This window comes from Phaenicophaeus curvirostris, chromosome 4 (assembly GCF_032191515.1).
Source record: "Phaenicophaeus curvirostris isolate KB17595 chromosome 4, BPBGC_Pcur_1.0, whole genome shotgun sequence".
NCBI lineage: Eukaryota > Metazoa > Chordata > Aves > Cuculiformes > Cuculidae > Phaenicophaeus > Phaenicophaeus curvirostris.
This window is the reverse complement of record NC_091395.1, coordinates 75,809,903-75,825,741: the sequence shown is the minus strand read 5'-3', so window position 1 is coordinate 75,825,741 and position 15,839 is coordinate 75,809,903. Positions and strand designations below refer to the sequence as shown.

Genomic DNA, 15,839 nt, shown 5'->3' with positions numbered 1-15,839 from the left:
CTCAATGCCACACACCCCCACCACCACCACCACCGCTACCAGGCCCCCGCCTCCCCCTTTCCTGTCTGGGGTGCCCGCCACGCGCCTGCCCGCCTGCGCCACTGGCGCCTCAGCGCCAACCCGCATCAGGCACCCCGCGGGCAGCCCGCGCTGTGTGGGGCCTTGCAGGGTGGGTCATACCAAGCGCCGCCCCCTTCCCCCCCGCCCCCATTCTCCCCCGTGTCCGGTGTGGGCGGCGCCGGCGATGGCGGCCGCTCTGCTCGCCGCCCTGGCCCTGCTCCTCGCCGTCCTCCTCTTCTTCGCCACCCGCCGCCGCGGCCAGGCCAGGGCAGGTGGGTCACACGGCTCGGCTGGGCCTCCTCTCACCGCCCACAGCCCCCTACCGCCGCCGGCAGCCGGGCCCTGCTCTCCCCGGGGGGTTGTGCCTCGCCGTGGGCCTTCGCTGAGGGGGAGCCGCCATGGCGGGGGGAGGAGCGCGGGTGCCGGTGTTTCCCCCCGCTTTCTTCTCTCCCGCTGGCATCCCGGTGTTCCTCCCCGCCTTCTTCCCCTCTCTCGGGATCCCGGTGTCGTCGTGCCCACCCTCCCCCCCGGGATCCCGGTGTCCCCTCTTTCCGCCCCACCTCCCCCGGGATCCCGGTGTCCCCCTTTCCCACCTCCCCCCCCCCCCGGGGATCCCGGTGTCCTACTCCTCTCGCCCGGTGTTCCTCCCCCTTTTTCCTGCACCCCTGGGATCCCGGAGTTCAGCCGTCTTTTCCCTCCCTCCTTCTTTCCCGAGATCCCGGAGTTCAGCTCCCCTTTCCCCCTCCCCCGTGTCCCGCCCGGGATCCCGGTGTTCCCCCTCTTTTCCTCTCCCCCGGTTCCTGGTGTTTCCCTTCCCCACCCTAGTGTTCCTCCCTCTTTTCCTGCCTTCCCCCCCCCAGATCCCAGTGTTCTCCTCCTCCCCTTTCCTGTCCCTGACCCTACATCTTTGTGATTCCCCCGGGATCCCATAATTCAACCCCCTGTTCCCTCTCCTCCACAGTATCCCGGTGCTCCCCCTTCCCCCTTTCCTCCCCCCCTGGAATCCCGGTGTTCTTCCCCCTCCTTTTCCCCTGGGAACAGGGAGATGATACAGCACTTCCAAGCCTCCCATGGACAGTCAGTGTTTTACTGCTGACCAGTAGTTACAATCATAGAGTTATTGAGGTTGGAAAAGACCTTTAAGATCATTGAGTCCACTGTGGCAGCATGAAACCGTGGTAGAAGCAAACCTGTGCAGGTGTTAGTTGGATGTTACTGGAAAAGGTCGGATGCGGCTGTGAACTCCTTATCCCTGCTGTCTTTTTAAAGTGGAAGAAGGGAGGTTATTTAGCAGCGAGCTCTCAAATTCACATACCTAGGCAGGAAAAACCCTGAAGCCATTGCCAATATAACACTACGTTCCAGGATTTGGGGTCTTTTGGATGTTCTCTTTTATTTTCCTTTTGGGAAGGGGTAGCCTTGATAACTTTTTTAAGAGGGAAAAAAATTAAACACTTCTAGTATAAACACAATCAGGGAAGTTGTGTGCTGGTAAGGATGTTGTGTTAAAAACAGGTTTTGTTGATAAGTAGGTTTTTCAAAACATCTCTTTCACTTTTCCTTGCGTAGACCTGCTCTAAATCTCAGAAACTGGTGACATTTCCTCACATTCCTAGTGAATTAGACCTGAGCTTTTGGTACAAGGGGATGCTGCACATCCCAGAGAGGAAGGACTCCTGGAAAAATGTTATTCCTGAGCTTGCTTATCGTGACTTGGAGAAATCAGGGGCTGTTGCGCTTGGGAGGACTTACGTCTCTTTTTTTTCTAAGCCTGCAAAGTTCTAACTAAATTGAAGCCCAAACATTTGTTGTAAATAGTCTGACTTCTAAAAAAGCTTCAATATTGGTTTTGGGCAGCTTGGTTAAAGTTAGTTTACATTCAGGATTCATTTTGAAGCATCTTTTTTGGTGATATTGTTTTGACACTTCCACATTGATCTGCTTTTTTTATTGTGGTTTTTAAGGTGATTTCTACTTTGATATTCTCATTTCTGTTATTATAAAATCCGTTGCAGAATTTCAGGCTGTGAGGATGACTTTGTTCTTACACAAAAGGAGTTCTTTTTCAAGACCATTGGGGCTGTGGTGTATTTATTATATTCAAAATTCAGCCTTAAACAGCAAATTGCTTTCCCTTTTTCTTACATGGAAAATTGAAGCTGCTACAATTCTGCTCATAAAACTGTTGTCTCATGGAAAGAATTTGAAATCAGGGACTCCTGACCTAGAGAACTGGTGGGTAGCTCTCGCTTTTTAATGTCCAGGCGTAGCGACAGCAGCTTCTCTTTGTGCTCCCTGTTGGGGAATTGTCCTTTTAAAACATTCAAGATTTTCCTGCTGTAGATAATGAAGAGAACTAAGGGTCACGAGAGGCAAATCCCTTAATTTTGTATTTCCTTTGAAAGGTCACTTGGAGCAGCACGGTCTTTCCGGCAAGGTCATGTCTGGACCTGTTCTGCTGAGAATAGAAAAACCCGTAGGGCTGCTGGCTTTTATACATGGTTGGCATCTCTGTGAGCAAGCCCTGGTGTGATAAGCGCCTTCTCGGGAAGCCAAGAATGCTTCAGCCTGTTCCATTTTGAGTAGGTTGCTCATAGATTTCACAGGTCAGGTTAGCAGGGAGGTAGAAGGTGCTGGATGCTGTGACGTGGCACTGAGGTGTGAAGATGCAGCAGGTGGAGCTCTCGCTGCGTCCCTGCAGAACCAGGGAGCTTGTGAACTAGTAGCTGTGTCTTGAGCTGCTTAGAAACTTGCTGGCCCAGGTGTTACCCTGATGGACTTGCTTATCTGATGTAAATGGAGACTTTATAGCAGCTTTCTAGTACTTCAAGGGGGGCCTGCAGGGAAGCTGGGGTCTTTAGCAGAGTGTGCAGGGATAGGACAAGTGGGAATAGTTTTAAGGTGAAGGAGGGGAGATTTAGATTAGATCTTAGGAAGAAATGTTTTCTTGTGAGGGTGGTGAGGCACTGGCAGAGGTTGCCCAGAGATGTGGTGGCTGCCCTATGTCTGGAGGTGTTTGAAGCCAGGATGGATGAGGCTTTGAACACCCAGATCCAGTGGGAGGTGTCCCTGCCACCGGCAGGGGGTTGAAGCTGGAAGGGCTTTAAAGGTTCCTCTAACCCAAACAATTCTAGACCCTGTGATAATGTGCTGTGATAGGTACAGGATTGCTTCTGAGGAAGACATGTCTTCGCTCTGAGCAAGGAAAAATCAGCAAAGCTTTGTAAAGCAGCGGATTTCTACCTGGGGGTGTAAAATTAGGTCCTAAGAAGTCTGAGCTCTGTAAGGTTTCATAGTATTCTGTGTAATGATGTAACTTGTGCTTTACATCCAGTTTAGGAGGAAGCTTTCTTTTCTCAGAGCAGAATTCCCCTCTGTTTCTATTTTGGAAGGAGCTTTTGACAGTACAGCCAGGGTCATGCAGTCGCTGCTGTGTGCAGACCAACAATTTTGATGAAGTAACCTCTGTTACGGCCTCTGCACTGTGCTGATGCTTCTGGAAATGCAGAGGCAGAGCTGCTCTCTCAGCAAGGCAGTGAATCTGCTGTCCCCAGAAAAGAGGCATTGCCTGGTGTTTGAAAAGCTGAGTCAGAAACCTGAGAACATACTGATTAAAATACAAACTAAACCTCTGTCTGTTTCCCAGACATCTGTTTATTTTTTTGTTGGTATTGCCTGTTAATCTGGGGGGCTTCACCTGATTTATTTGTTCTGGCCTGCTGTTCTGCAAACCACTAGGCAACTCATGGATCATTTGTCTCACCGATATAATGTTGGTTGTTAAATTTCATAGAATTTTAGAATGGTTTGGGTTGGAAGGGACCAGGCTGCTCAAACCCCATCCAACTTGGCCTTGAACACCTCCAGGGATGGGGCAGCCACAGCTTCCCCAGGCAGCCTGTTCCAGTGCCTCACCACCTTCGTTGGGAATAATTTCTTCCTAATGTCTAATCTAAATCTTCCCCCTTCCAGTTTAAAGCCAATCCTCCCTCCTCCTATCACTTCAGGCCCTTGTAAAAAGTACCTCCCCAGCTTTCCTGGAGCCCATTCAGGTACTGGGAGGCTGCTGTAAGGTCTCCTTGGAGTCTTCTCTTCTCCATGCTGAGTAACCCCAACTCTCTCAGCCTGTCCGCATAGCAGAGGTGCTCCAGCCCTCAGATTATCTTCATAGTGCTCCTCTGGACCCATTCCAACAGTTTTCCAACAAATTTCACTGCCGTGTTTCTACATCCAGTCCCACTAGTCCTTGTGTGACTCATCTCTGCCGGAACTGGCTTGGTTGGGGTGCCAGCGATGTCTGAGACCTCTGCAGCTCCAGGAAGACGAAGAGATGTGCTCAGATAAGTGCAGTGACCAAACTGTGCCCTGTGCTGCAGGAGGAGGTGAAGGAAATACAGGGTCAGTCCCCCGAGAAAATTGTCCTTGACTTCAGATCTGACATGTCGATCCAGTTTCAAGAATAAGAGCAAGAAGGTTTTTAGGTGTGCCCCTTGTATTCTTTGAAACCGCTAATCACGTCCCTTTCTGTGCAGCACTGGTCAATCTGTGATACTTCCAGTTCCAAGAGGGAGAGAGAGCACATGTGACTTCCTAGATACTGGAGCTAGCCATGTGTCCTGAACCACGGAGACAAGTCCTTGACTCCTGGAGAACCAGCCAGGTAGAAGTGTGTTGCAGACAGAGTTAAGGAGTCTTTTCTCCTCCCCCTCATGAAGGGCTGGGAGGAATTTTGAGGACTAACATGCCTGTTTTTCAAATGACTGTCAAGCGTAGTGCCTTGCAAACAGAATCTGTAGGGGGGGGGGGAAGAAAAAAGCTGCATTAAAGCGTATATTTTCCTATGAAATGATAATCCGTAGTGTTTTCTGTTGTTTATCTGAATGTTTTGAAGACCAGACCAAAGCATTGTCCAACAGCCACCTTGTGTGTTTGATACAGGTCAGGTTTGGTGGGGTTTTTGCTGCTTTCTGAGCCCTGTTACCACTGATCAGCTTTGAGGAATTACCGTGTCTCCTGTAGAGAATTAAATCGGGAAAGCAAGATAGCCTGGTTCACACATTTGTCTCTGAGGGTTAAGCACCTTGGTTTGAAGTGAATACGTGGCTTATAAATGGATTCCTCTTTCACAAAATGCAAAACACGCTCTCTTTCACAGGACAGTAGGAAGCAAAAGCCCCAGAATAAATGGGTGCTAGAACAGCTGATACGCTGTGCAGGACCCTCTTCTGAAGGTACTTGGATAGGGACACAGAAGCTTTCAAGTGAAAGGGTGCCAAGGTTTGAGCTGCAGTGTATCTCAAGAACTTAAGAGAAATACTGCATTTGTATAAAAGGTCTTTTTTTTCAGACAAAGCATTTCTGGCATGGGGTAGTCTCCCAGTAAGAGATTCTCTGCCAGTACAGCACTTTCCTATAGTGTGTTCCTATAACGTTCCAAATAAGCATTATTGTGCTGTAAATAGGACTGGGCAAGTCTTGAAGCAAAATAAATCGCATCCCTGGAGCATGCACTGTGTAATTTGTTATAGACCTGTTTTGATCTGTGGATAAAGGAGTGGGTGAGAACAAGAGGGTGACAGCAGCATGATAGTGCAGCGACTCAGTTCAAACCCTCACTTTGCTGGAGTTTGCTGAGGACTGAGAACGTTGTTGTAGGAATTCTTGAACTACTAAATGTTTTGCTGGCCAAATGCTTCCCTGTGTTACTCTGCTTTGCAGCCAGTGCTGAGCTCCGTACTGCTGCAGCTATGTTATCAGTAGCCACTTTGAAGCTGATTGAGATACACCAGTATGAGCTGCAAGCACACCTTTTTGATTGTCGCATACATGTAGTCATAATGAATCTTATTTTCTGGTCATTGCTATGCTAATAGTAGGGGATTTTTCAGAAGGTGTTGTTTGGATCAGAGGATGCTGGAGGCTTGGCAGAGCGTGGAAGGCATTTTGTACTCCTGCTGGGACACAATATAACCCGGCAAAGCACAAAAATGTGTGCTGAGTTGAAGTAAATGAGTCATTCTGCAGCTTTGCATGAGACCATTTGAATATTTAGCTGAATTAAGGTGTAGTGGTTAATGCTTTGCAGGATTGAGCAAGTAACAACATACACAAGTATCAGTTACACTTATCAACAGAATATGCAAAGCAGGTATTAAGGAGGATGTTTTACCATTATCTGATTGTGTGACTCCTGTAGTTGATAGCAACAGGATCGTGGAGGTCTCAAAGGAAAATGTGGGGGAGGGTTTCCTATGGAGAACTTTTGAATGAGCCCATCGGTAGTCACCTGTTAGCTCCCATGCTGTCTCCCAGCTGCTCCTCTGCCAGGATAATCCTCACTTGTCAGATCTTAATTAGTAACTGCAGCAGTGTGTGCAGAGAGGGTGGCAGTGAGTGCAGCGATGACCTTTGCTGTCCTGTCTTCCCTCATGTGTGTGTTGGGAGACCTGCACTTTAAATCAGCACAATGGAATGAAGTTACCCTGTTGGAACAGGTCCAGAGGAGGCCACGCTGATGATCCAAGGGCTGGAACACCCCTGCTCTGAGGACAGGCTGAGAGAGTTGGGATTGTTCAGCCTGGAGAACAGAAGGGTCTGAAGAGACCTTAGAGCAGCCTCCCAGTACCCGAAGGGGCTGCAGGAAAGCTGGGGAGGGACTTTTTACAGGGGCCTGGAGTGATAGGATGAGGGGGAATGGCTATAGGTTGGAAGGGGGAAGATTTAGATTAGACATCAGGGAGAAATTCTTCCCAATGAGGATGGTGAAACACTGGTCCAGGTTGCCCAGAGGAGTCGTGGCTGCCCCATCCCTGGAGATGTTCAAGGCCAGGTTAGATGGGGCTTTGAGCAGCCTGGTTCAGTGGGAGGTGTCCCTGCCCATGGCAGGGGGTGGAACTGGATGGGCTTTGAGGTCCCTTCCACCTTCCAACCCAAACTATTCTATGATTCTATGTCTTACAGCTGTAATTTGTCGTTCTTGTTTGCTATTCGTGTTTCAGGTATAACAATTTACATACTGCGTTCTGGAACATGCGTGCCCTTAGCTTGGAATTGAGTTGAATCGACTTCTGGATTACATGAGTGGAAAATAAGGAAGTTTTTTTTAAAAATCAGATTACTTTAGAGCGGGGGAAAAAGTAATCCTGGGTCCTTGCCTTTTGGTAACTCAAAAAGTGATTTCACTGCTAGACCTAACAGATAAATGGAGTTGTTTTCTGGCACCAAGGGAAAAAAACAGACTATCAGTTTATGTTAAATAAGAACAGTTTTTGAGCACTTGAGGTGGGTTTTTGTGGTGTGGTGATTTGTGGGGTTTTTTAAACAGCGTGGGCTCGGTCAGATCAAGTGACATCAGCAGCACATAGCTGTAGCTTTTCCTTTGCCGTGATGCAAATGCTATTGCAAAAGAGATTGCTGCCAGGATAAAATTCCCATTGCTCAGAGCCCTGTGCTCAAATAAGAAGGTTCCAGTGCATGATGCTGCTTAATCACAGGAAAGGAACTTGCACGTAACTGCTGCCATGCAGGGAAATGACAGATGAGTGGGGGAGGCATTCTCTTGTTTGGAAAACACCACTGGTATTGAAAAAGTTGGCCAGCAAAAGGATGAGATGGCAAGCAGAGACGGCAAAACTCTCATCAGTTCTATTTCCCTTTTGCAGCTGATGAGGGACCCCAGCAAAATGTGGTGGCAGCAGCAGCAGCCAGGCCTCGACCCCACGCTGAAGAGCGGGGAGATGGGATGCCAAGGCGCCGGAGGAACATGGGGAACCGGCTGATGGCCCAGAGGAGAGCGCAGCAGGCAGAGGACTGGGTGGAAGGTAAGGTTTGGTTCTGTTCGTCTTGTAAACACTGAAACGGACCTTAACAGCAGATGTTAAGGTTGGTGGGGGAGTGTGGTTGCCTCCTGAAGAAAGATTTTCAGTTTTGCTGACAGTGAATTATGTACAGCGTGACTGTGATGTGTTTGACCGTCCAGCTTCTCTCTGCACTTCATCACTTGTCTCTAGACATGACTTAACTTTAACTGAAGTGCCTACCTCCTTCTGTTATGGCATCACAAGAAGTTCTTCACTTAATTCCTCGAAACTGTCTTGTATTTCCTGCTTAGCCAGGTGGATTTGATTTGGGTAACTGGAATCTGCACCTTGCTGTAGAATAACCAGCTTTAGTAAAGCATTGGTTTCTTGCAAAGGGAGGGGAAGCATTAATTCCCTGATACAATCTCTGCAAAATGTGGAGTTTTCTTTCTGAGAAGCCATCCAGGTGGTCTCCAGAGGAAAGCAAGGAAGCTGGTGACAGCTCTTGAGAACAAGCATTATGAGGAGCAGCTGAGGGGATTGTTTTGCCTAGAGAAAAGGAGGCCAAGAGGAGACCTTATCACTGTCTACAGCTCCCTCAAAGGAGGTTGTAGTGAGATGGGTTCTGGTCTCTTTTCCCAAGTAACAGGCAAGAGGATGAGAGGAAATGTCCTCAAGCTGTGCCAGGGCAGGTTTAGATTAGAGATCAGGAAAAATTTCTTCACCGAAAGAGTGGCGAAGCATTGGAAGAGGCTGCCCAGGGAAGTGGTGGAGTCACCATCCCTGGGGGCGTTCAGAAAACATGTAGACGTGGCACTTTGGAAAATGATTTAGTAGGCATGGTGATATTGGGCTGATGGTTGGACTTTATGATCTTGGAGGGTGTTTCTTAATGATTCTTTTGACTGTGTCAGAACTGAGCAGATTATCTGAGGATCACCACAAACAACAGCATTTTGTTGACCATGAGTCCTCTAGTCCTGTGCTGGATCTACAGTTAGTAGCTGTGCTGCTGTGGTGTGGCTGTGGACAACAATATGGTGACAATTAATGTCCTTCTACACTCTGTAAGCCTTGCTCCCTTTTCTGGTGAAATTTCACATGTTATTATCTTTATTACTAAAGAGCTGCTGTCACCATGATTCACCTAATGGGATTCCTTATTTCAAATGGTTAAGTGTTCAGGGTTTCTACTCAAGTGTTGATGAACACTTCACTTCAACTTGTGGTGGAGATCAGGGTGTTTTCTGGGGCTGCAGCAGGTGAGAAACAGTGAGTGCTCCTCGGTGTGGTGCCTTGATTAGGGGCTAGGTGCACTTTCTTCATGTCTTGCAGGGTGTAGAAAGCATCTCACACTCATGTTGGCAGGTAAACGTGCTGTTCAAGCTAATTATCTCCAGCAGTTTCACAAACGAAAAATTGACACATCTGAACTTTTCAACTCTGGTTATTTCTTTTCATCTGATAACATCCTGAAAGGAAAATGGAATTTTAAAACCTTCTGCCTTGAACTTCAGACATCAAAAGTTTGAACACCGAAGGCTGACAGTGAAGCTGTCAAAGCAAACGTCTTTATCTTATTTTGTCACTTTAGCAATGGAAGAATCTGTGTCGTTGGGCTTTATAAATAATTCTTTTGCTGCTTACTGTACGTCAGCTGCAAGTGCTGCAGCTCTTGCATGAAGTTTTCTTTGAAATGACGCTCCCGTTCTATTTGCTTTTTAATTTCTTCTTCCAAATTAAAACAAGTTCTTGCTCTTTGCTTCTGTTTTTTCCTTCTGTGTAGGATTTTTCTGATATTCTTTCCCAGTGCCCAAGCGCTGCTGCCTACCAGTAACACCAAAGCTTTTGGAGACCGAGCGTAGACTTCAGCAGTGAAGAGAAGGGTCTGTTGTCAAGGTGTGGAATGATTAGTGGCCCTTATTCCTTGGGATTAGTCCCCCACCAGCCCTTTTCTGATGGACTGGCTGTGGCTGTGTTGCAAAGCCTTCAGCTTGGCCCTGACTTTCCTGTATTAGTGTGGAGTTTGGGGTTTTTTTGCCCTTAGAAAGGGCTTTGTTACAGGTTTTGAAACCCAGTCTGTGGACATTCAGCACAGGCCTGGAATCACCTCTCGGCTTTGCCTCCTTTGTGTGTTGTCCATGTGCATTTTCCTTCTGTCATGGAAATAGAGAGCAGTTTTGTCTAATTACAACCTTCATTTGAACCTGTTGAAATGGCCAGTTATCCCCACAGCAGAGTTGTGTTAAAAAAACTGATTGGCTCACCTGGAAAGAGAGCCCAAAACACCTGGAGTGATGCTCAGCCCCAGGCAGCACACGACCAGTTGAGGCATCTGGGGCTGAAGAACAAAGTTATTTGACAATGTAGACAGAAACACTGAAAACAAACCTGTCTGGTTTCTTCAGTCTTGACTTGTAAATGTTCTTGTTGCTTTAGAACATCAGCGACTCAAGTAGATTTGGGTTTCGTTGTTTAAATATTGTTAAATTTGGTAAAATGTTTTATGAGTATATTTGTTCCGAGTGTAGAATTTCTGCTCTGTGCCTGTGTTTGGCTTTGGACAAAACTACCTAACGCTGCTCTGTGCCACTTTGTCTCCTGCCAGGTCGGTGCAGGCATAACAAAAACCCAGTGCTGCAGGATTTCTAGCACTAAACTCAGGAGGGGTGTGAGGATGCCCAGGCCATACCTGTGTTACCGTTACAGACGTAGAAGAGGAGTCAGGTAGGAACTGCTGTTCTCAAAGTGCTCTTGCCTCCTGGGAGCCAGTTCTGCTGACTCTAGGAAATGGTCTCAAAGCAACACACGCAGGCTTTGGAGTTGTGGTTAGCATGAGGGTTTTCTGTTTTCCATCTAACAGTCAGCTTTCAATTCCAGAATGAGAAAGAAAGCATCAAGGGTACAGCAGTAGCCCACAGTTTCTGCTGCCTGTGCAAAGTTGTGTTGTGCCAGTACAAATCTCTGGCAGAGTAATGAAGCAACGAGGACCAAAACAAATTGTAGCAGTAGGATAAGAATCTTTAACGTCTTATTGTTCCTTCTGAAGCTGAAATCCTAATCTTATTTATTTTCAAGTCTGGATAAGGAGTCTAATACATACAAAAGAAAACTGTTTTGAATACTCAAATCTAAATTCATTGACAATGGAGCCAAACCAGGTTATAGTTTGTCCTTTAGCTCATCGGGGTGGGGTAGAACACCTAAGTTGCTTGCAGTTTGTGACAGACAAAAAATAAATGGCGAAGCACTAAATGTCTCAACTTTCCTACCAGAATTGCAACCCACGCGACGTATGTGGGGACCTTATTCACGGGTTCCATGTGGGTTGTGCAGTGCTGTGTTGCGGGGGCAAATCTGCTGGCCAGGTGCCTGAGTAATGTTTTTCAGTGGTTGAGTGCTCAAAGGAGGTCATCTGACATGAGAATATCAACAGCTATTAATATCTTCTGATGACCAGAGATTGCTGGGGAGATGTTTTTCATTGGTGGCAAAGTGATTCTCAAAATGACTGAGCCCCCTGAGCTGTGATCTGCCACCGTGACTCCCACCCTGGCTTCAGAAAAAATGGGTTTGGTTGGCTTCTGTTGCCCAGTTCGTAGTTCTAGTCATAACACTACTGCTCACTGCAGCACTGTGCAATCTAGGCAACTGTTAAAGTCCATGTCCCTCAGAGAACATCTGCTCTGCACGTTGTAGCAGGATGCTTGTGCCTTTCCCTGTGGAAAATGAGTCTGGAAAGGAAAGTTCTGTACTCCTGTGTTTAGGTTGCTTCTGATATCCCAGCTAGCAGACCTAATTGGCTCCGTTCTGTCTTAATTTAAATGGGACTCAGACAGAAGTGGCTTTGTGGGACTGGCTGCAGCCAAAATGAAAATAAACTCACTGCAAGGCATAAATGTGTGTGGACTTCTGGCATTAATCTTTGGGGGCAGGCGAGGCCAAGCTAAGCAGTGAAAGGAAGCAAGGATAAATTGGAGTCTGGTTGAGGGTCGTTTGGATCATGGGGTACTGTGAATAAACAGCATTAGCGCTTTTCCAGTTTCAGATCCCATTTATTTATTGACTGAGGAGGGTGTCTTCGGCTCTCTTTGCCTGGATGGTGCTTTTGAGTGCTTCCACTTCACTCACTTTTGGGTTTGTAAAGCTATTTTGTTGAGAACTTTTATTCGGTTCCTGGTTGTGTGCAGGAAAAACAGTCGTCCAGTTCTCAAGTTATTCTTCAGTTATGCCCATGCTTCCAAACCTGCTTATTGGGCATAGAGCTTTGCAGGGAATCACAGAATCACTAGGTTGGGAAAGACCTTCTAGATCATCAAGTCCAACCATACCTGTCCACTACTAAATCATATCCCGAAGCACTTCATCTACCCATATATTAAATACCTCCAGGGGTGGGGACTACATCACCTCCCTGGGCAGCCTCTGCCAAGTGCTTGATAACCCTTTCTGAGGACTTTTTCCTAATCTCCAATCCAAACTTCCTACACAGCTTGAGGCCATTTCTTCTCATCCTATCATCTATGCTTGGGAGAAGAGACCAACACCCAGCTCTCTACAACCTCCTTTTATAAAGGTAGTTGTAGATAGGAAATAGGCGCTTCTCTTGACACGACTGGGTTTTTTTTGCAGCTTGGAGCAGAAAGTTAACTGGCAGATCTGATGTCAGCATAAAGGTTTTAGTACTGCAATTCCTATCAAGTGACAAGAAACTTGAGGGAATGACCTCACCTGGAGTTCTGCATTCAGTTCTAGAGTCCTCAGCACAGGAAGGACAGGGATCTGTTGGTGTGAGTCCAGAGCATGCCATGAAGATGGTCCAAGGGCTGGAGCACCTCTGCTATGAGGACAGACTGAGAGAGTTGGGGCTGTTCAGCCTGGAGAAGGCTTCAGAGGGACTGCATAGAAGCCTTCCAGTACTTAAAGGGGGCTACAGGAAGGCTGGGTAGAGAGGGGTCTTTATCAGGGAGTACAGGGACAGGATGAGAGGGAATGGTTTTAAGCTGAAAGAGGGGAAATTGAGATGAGATCTTAGGAAGAAATGTTTTCCTGTGATGGTGGTGAGGCACTGGCCACAGTTGTCTGGAGAAGTTGTGGCTGCCCCATCCCTGGAGGTGTTCGAGGCCAGGTTGGATGGGGCTTTGAGCAGCCTGATCCAGTGGAAGGGGGGTTGGAACTGGATGGTCTTTGAGGTCCCTTCCAACTGAAACTATTCTGTGATTCTATGAGCTTTTAACAGCAAGTAGGATCTGGTCACCTTGATTCCACTGTGATAAAAATAATGAGGATGATGATCACAGGCAAATACATGCTTGAAGGGCTGTTACACACTGTTTCCAACAGTGAATTTGTACAAACACATAGTAAGAAAACCTGCCTGCCTTCAGCACATGATAAAAATTTTGCAGAGAGGCAGATGCGAGCACAGGCGAAATTGCCTTTCCAAGGTTGCTCAGTCAGTGAGTTGGACACGGGGTTTACACTCCAAGTTATCTGTGGCTTGGAATGGTGTCTTGGACCAAATCTCACTGCTGTTGTCTTGCGGGGAGTGATATTTATGTTGGCTGAGATTGTTGGGTGTCACCACACCACAATTTAGGGTAGGAACAAAGAAACAGCCTTCTCTAAGAAATGATGGCAAGCTCCAAACCACCAAGCAAAACAAAGCCCGCTGGACAGCCTTCTGGGTGAAAGGCTTTGGCAGGCGTTGTGGGTGAGGCTGAGCTAGAGAAAGAAGGAGAAGGACGTGCAAGAAGGGCCTGAGCGGCCCAGTATATTTCCAGGGAACGTTTTCAAGTGCTTAAGTTTGAAACATGCCCACATCCTACACAGAACTGACCTCTGAGTTGTTGCAAAAAGCGTTGCCAGAATTTTTGTGTGGATTATTACGTTTCGTTTTCTTTTCTTAAACAGAAAGTAAGGACAGCTTCAAAGAAATAATCTGGTTTTCTCAACAGCCTTTATTCCTAACTGGAATAAACTACAGGCTCTCTACTTCTGGTAGCAGCACATGACTCCAAAAGGTTAAGTATTCCAACATCTGCCTGCCTTTTCCCTGAGCTTTTACCCGAGTCTGTCTGAGCGCAGGTGTAGGAACATCCAGTACAGTGAACATTGGGTAAATTTACTTCTAGAGAACTGATAACGATAAAGCCAACAGCTTTTGACAGTTTGAGTTCTCTAGCTTGTAAAATAAAAAATGATCATAAAATGGCTTGGGTTTGAAGGAACCTTAAAGATCATTCAGTTCTCCCCCACCTAACATGGGCAGGGACACCTCCCACTGCATCAGGCTGCTCAAAGCCCCATCCAGCTTGGCCTTGAACACCTCCAGGGACAGGGCAGCCATGACTCCTCTGGGCAGCCTGGGCCAGGGCCTCACCACCTTCATTGTGAAGACTTTCTCCCTGATGTCTAATCTAAATCTTCCCCTTTCCAGTTTAAAGCCATTCCCTTGTCCTATCACTCCATGGCCTTGTAAAAAGACCCTCCCCAGCTTTTCTGGAGCCCCTTCAGGTACTGGGTGATGCTCCAGGGTCTCCCCGGAGCCTTCTCTTCTCCAGGCTGAACAACCCCAACTTTCTCAGCCTGTCGTCATATCAGAGGTGCTCCAACCCTCACATCATCTTTGTGGCCTCCTCAAGACCGGCTCCAACTGTTCCTTCTCCTTATGTTGTGGATTCCAGAACTGGACACAGGATTCCAAGTGGGGGTCTCATGACAGAGATAGCAAGAAGGTAACAGTTCTAACAGAAATTAAACCATAATTTCTTCTCTTCTCTAATTCTTGCCAAGCAAAAGATCAGAATCTCATGTTTTCCTTTGTATGTGTTCATCACTATTGAGGAAGACAGCACAAAACAAACAGAAAAAGGTTTTAGAAGTTAATAACAATATAATATTCGGGCATTTTAAAATGCTCATTATTGCTTTGTGTAGCATCCAAGCCCAACATTCAAATCTTGCATCTAAACAAATCTGGCAGGGGTATTTTCTGATAGTTCTAGGGAAAACTCCTATTAAAAATAATTATTTTCCTTTCCCCTTTCAGTGATGGATGCTGTGCACAACTTAAAGAATGATCTGTTTGTGATGAAATTTCCCATATTAAGCAGCACTTTTTCAAAGTAGACCATCTCCCTCTTCTTACACCTCCTTGTTCTCTGATGTGCTGTAAGATCTGGAAAATGTGTAAACTTAAATGCTGATGTCGTCCCTTCCTGTTCTTGTGAAGCAGCTGGTAACAGAGCTTTGTTAATTGATGCAGTAGTTGAAATAACTTTAATGCTTAATCAGTGGGAAAACCTTTCTAGTAGTTAAACTTTGACTACTAATATCCTAATTAGCGAATCAAAAGTTAATTTTGACTTGCTACTATTCATATAGAAAGTGACTTCAGTGTTATCAAAGTGTCCACAGTGTGTGCCTGCCCCTGAGGCGTTTCAAGCGCCGACGCTGTGTGGAAGAGGTGGGTGTGTGGTTTCTCGGTTACACTGAGAAGACTTCAAGCTTTTTGATTTCAGCTCAGAAAGGCTCAGGTCCTTTGTTTGCTGTCCTTGTCCTGTCCTAAGTGTAGGCCAGTTTGGTGACTTCAGATTAATAAGAACAGTGTTCCTAAACTGGTATAGCTACTAAATTTAAATAAAAGCACATTAAAAATTGTTATGACTGTACTGCGGCAGGGCTGTGTTACTCATGAATGCCCACATCTTTCCATATCGTGGACCAGTTCCTTTCCAGTGGCTGCTGTTGCACATCTGTTCAATGTTAGTCTTCTGCCTGCAGAAGAATTGTTTTGCCTGGCGTCTTCCCCATTTTTCCCTTACTCCTTTTGTTAGGTGCTGCATAAATAGTAAATAAAGCAGCAGGCCATGCCTGAAGGACTTTGTGAGTAGCCATATGTGCAACTTGAATCCTTTTTTGTGCATGGAAATCTATTTGCTTCATTTCCAAAACTTAATAGGAGGAATGACTGGTTGG

The 15,839-nt window shown here is 46.7% G+C and overlaps 1 protein-coding gene across 2 annotated transcripts in view; it reads left to right on the top strand.

Moving 5' to 3' along the window:
* The first annotated feature begins 217 nt into the window (after positions 1-217).
* Positions 218-15,839, top strand: part of DDRGK1 (DDRGK domain containing 1) — a 42,597-nt gene continuing 26,975 nt past the window's right edge. Inside the window, exons 1-2 of one of the 2 annotated variants that reach the window (XM_069856662.1) lie at positions 218-332; positions 7,722-7,880. In XM_069856662.1, coding sequence (XP_069712763.1) covers positions 245-332; positions 7,722-7,880 — 247 coding nt within the window. In that variant the 5' untranslated portion in view covers positions 218-244. Of the gene's footprint in view, positions 333-7,721; positions 7,886-15,839 lie in introns of both variants that reach the window. The other variant, XM_069856660.1, reaches the window with a different exon arrangement.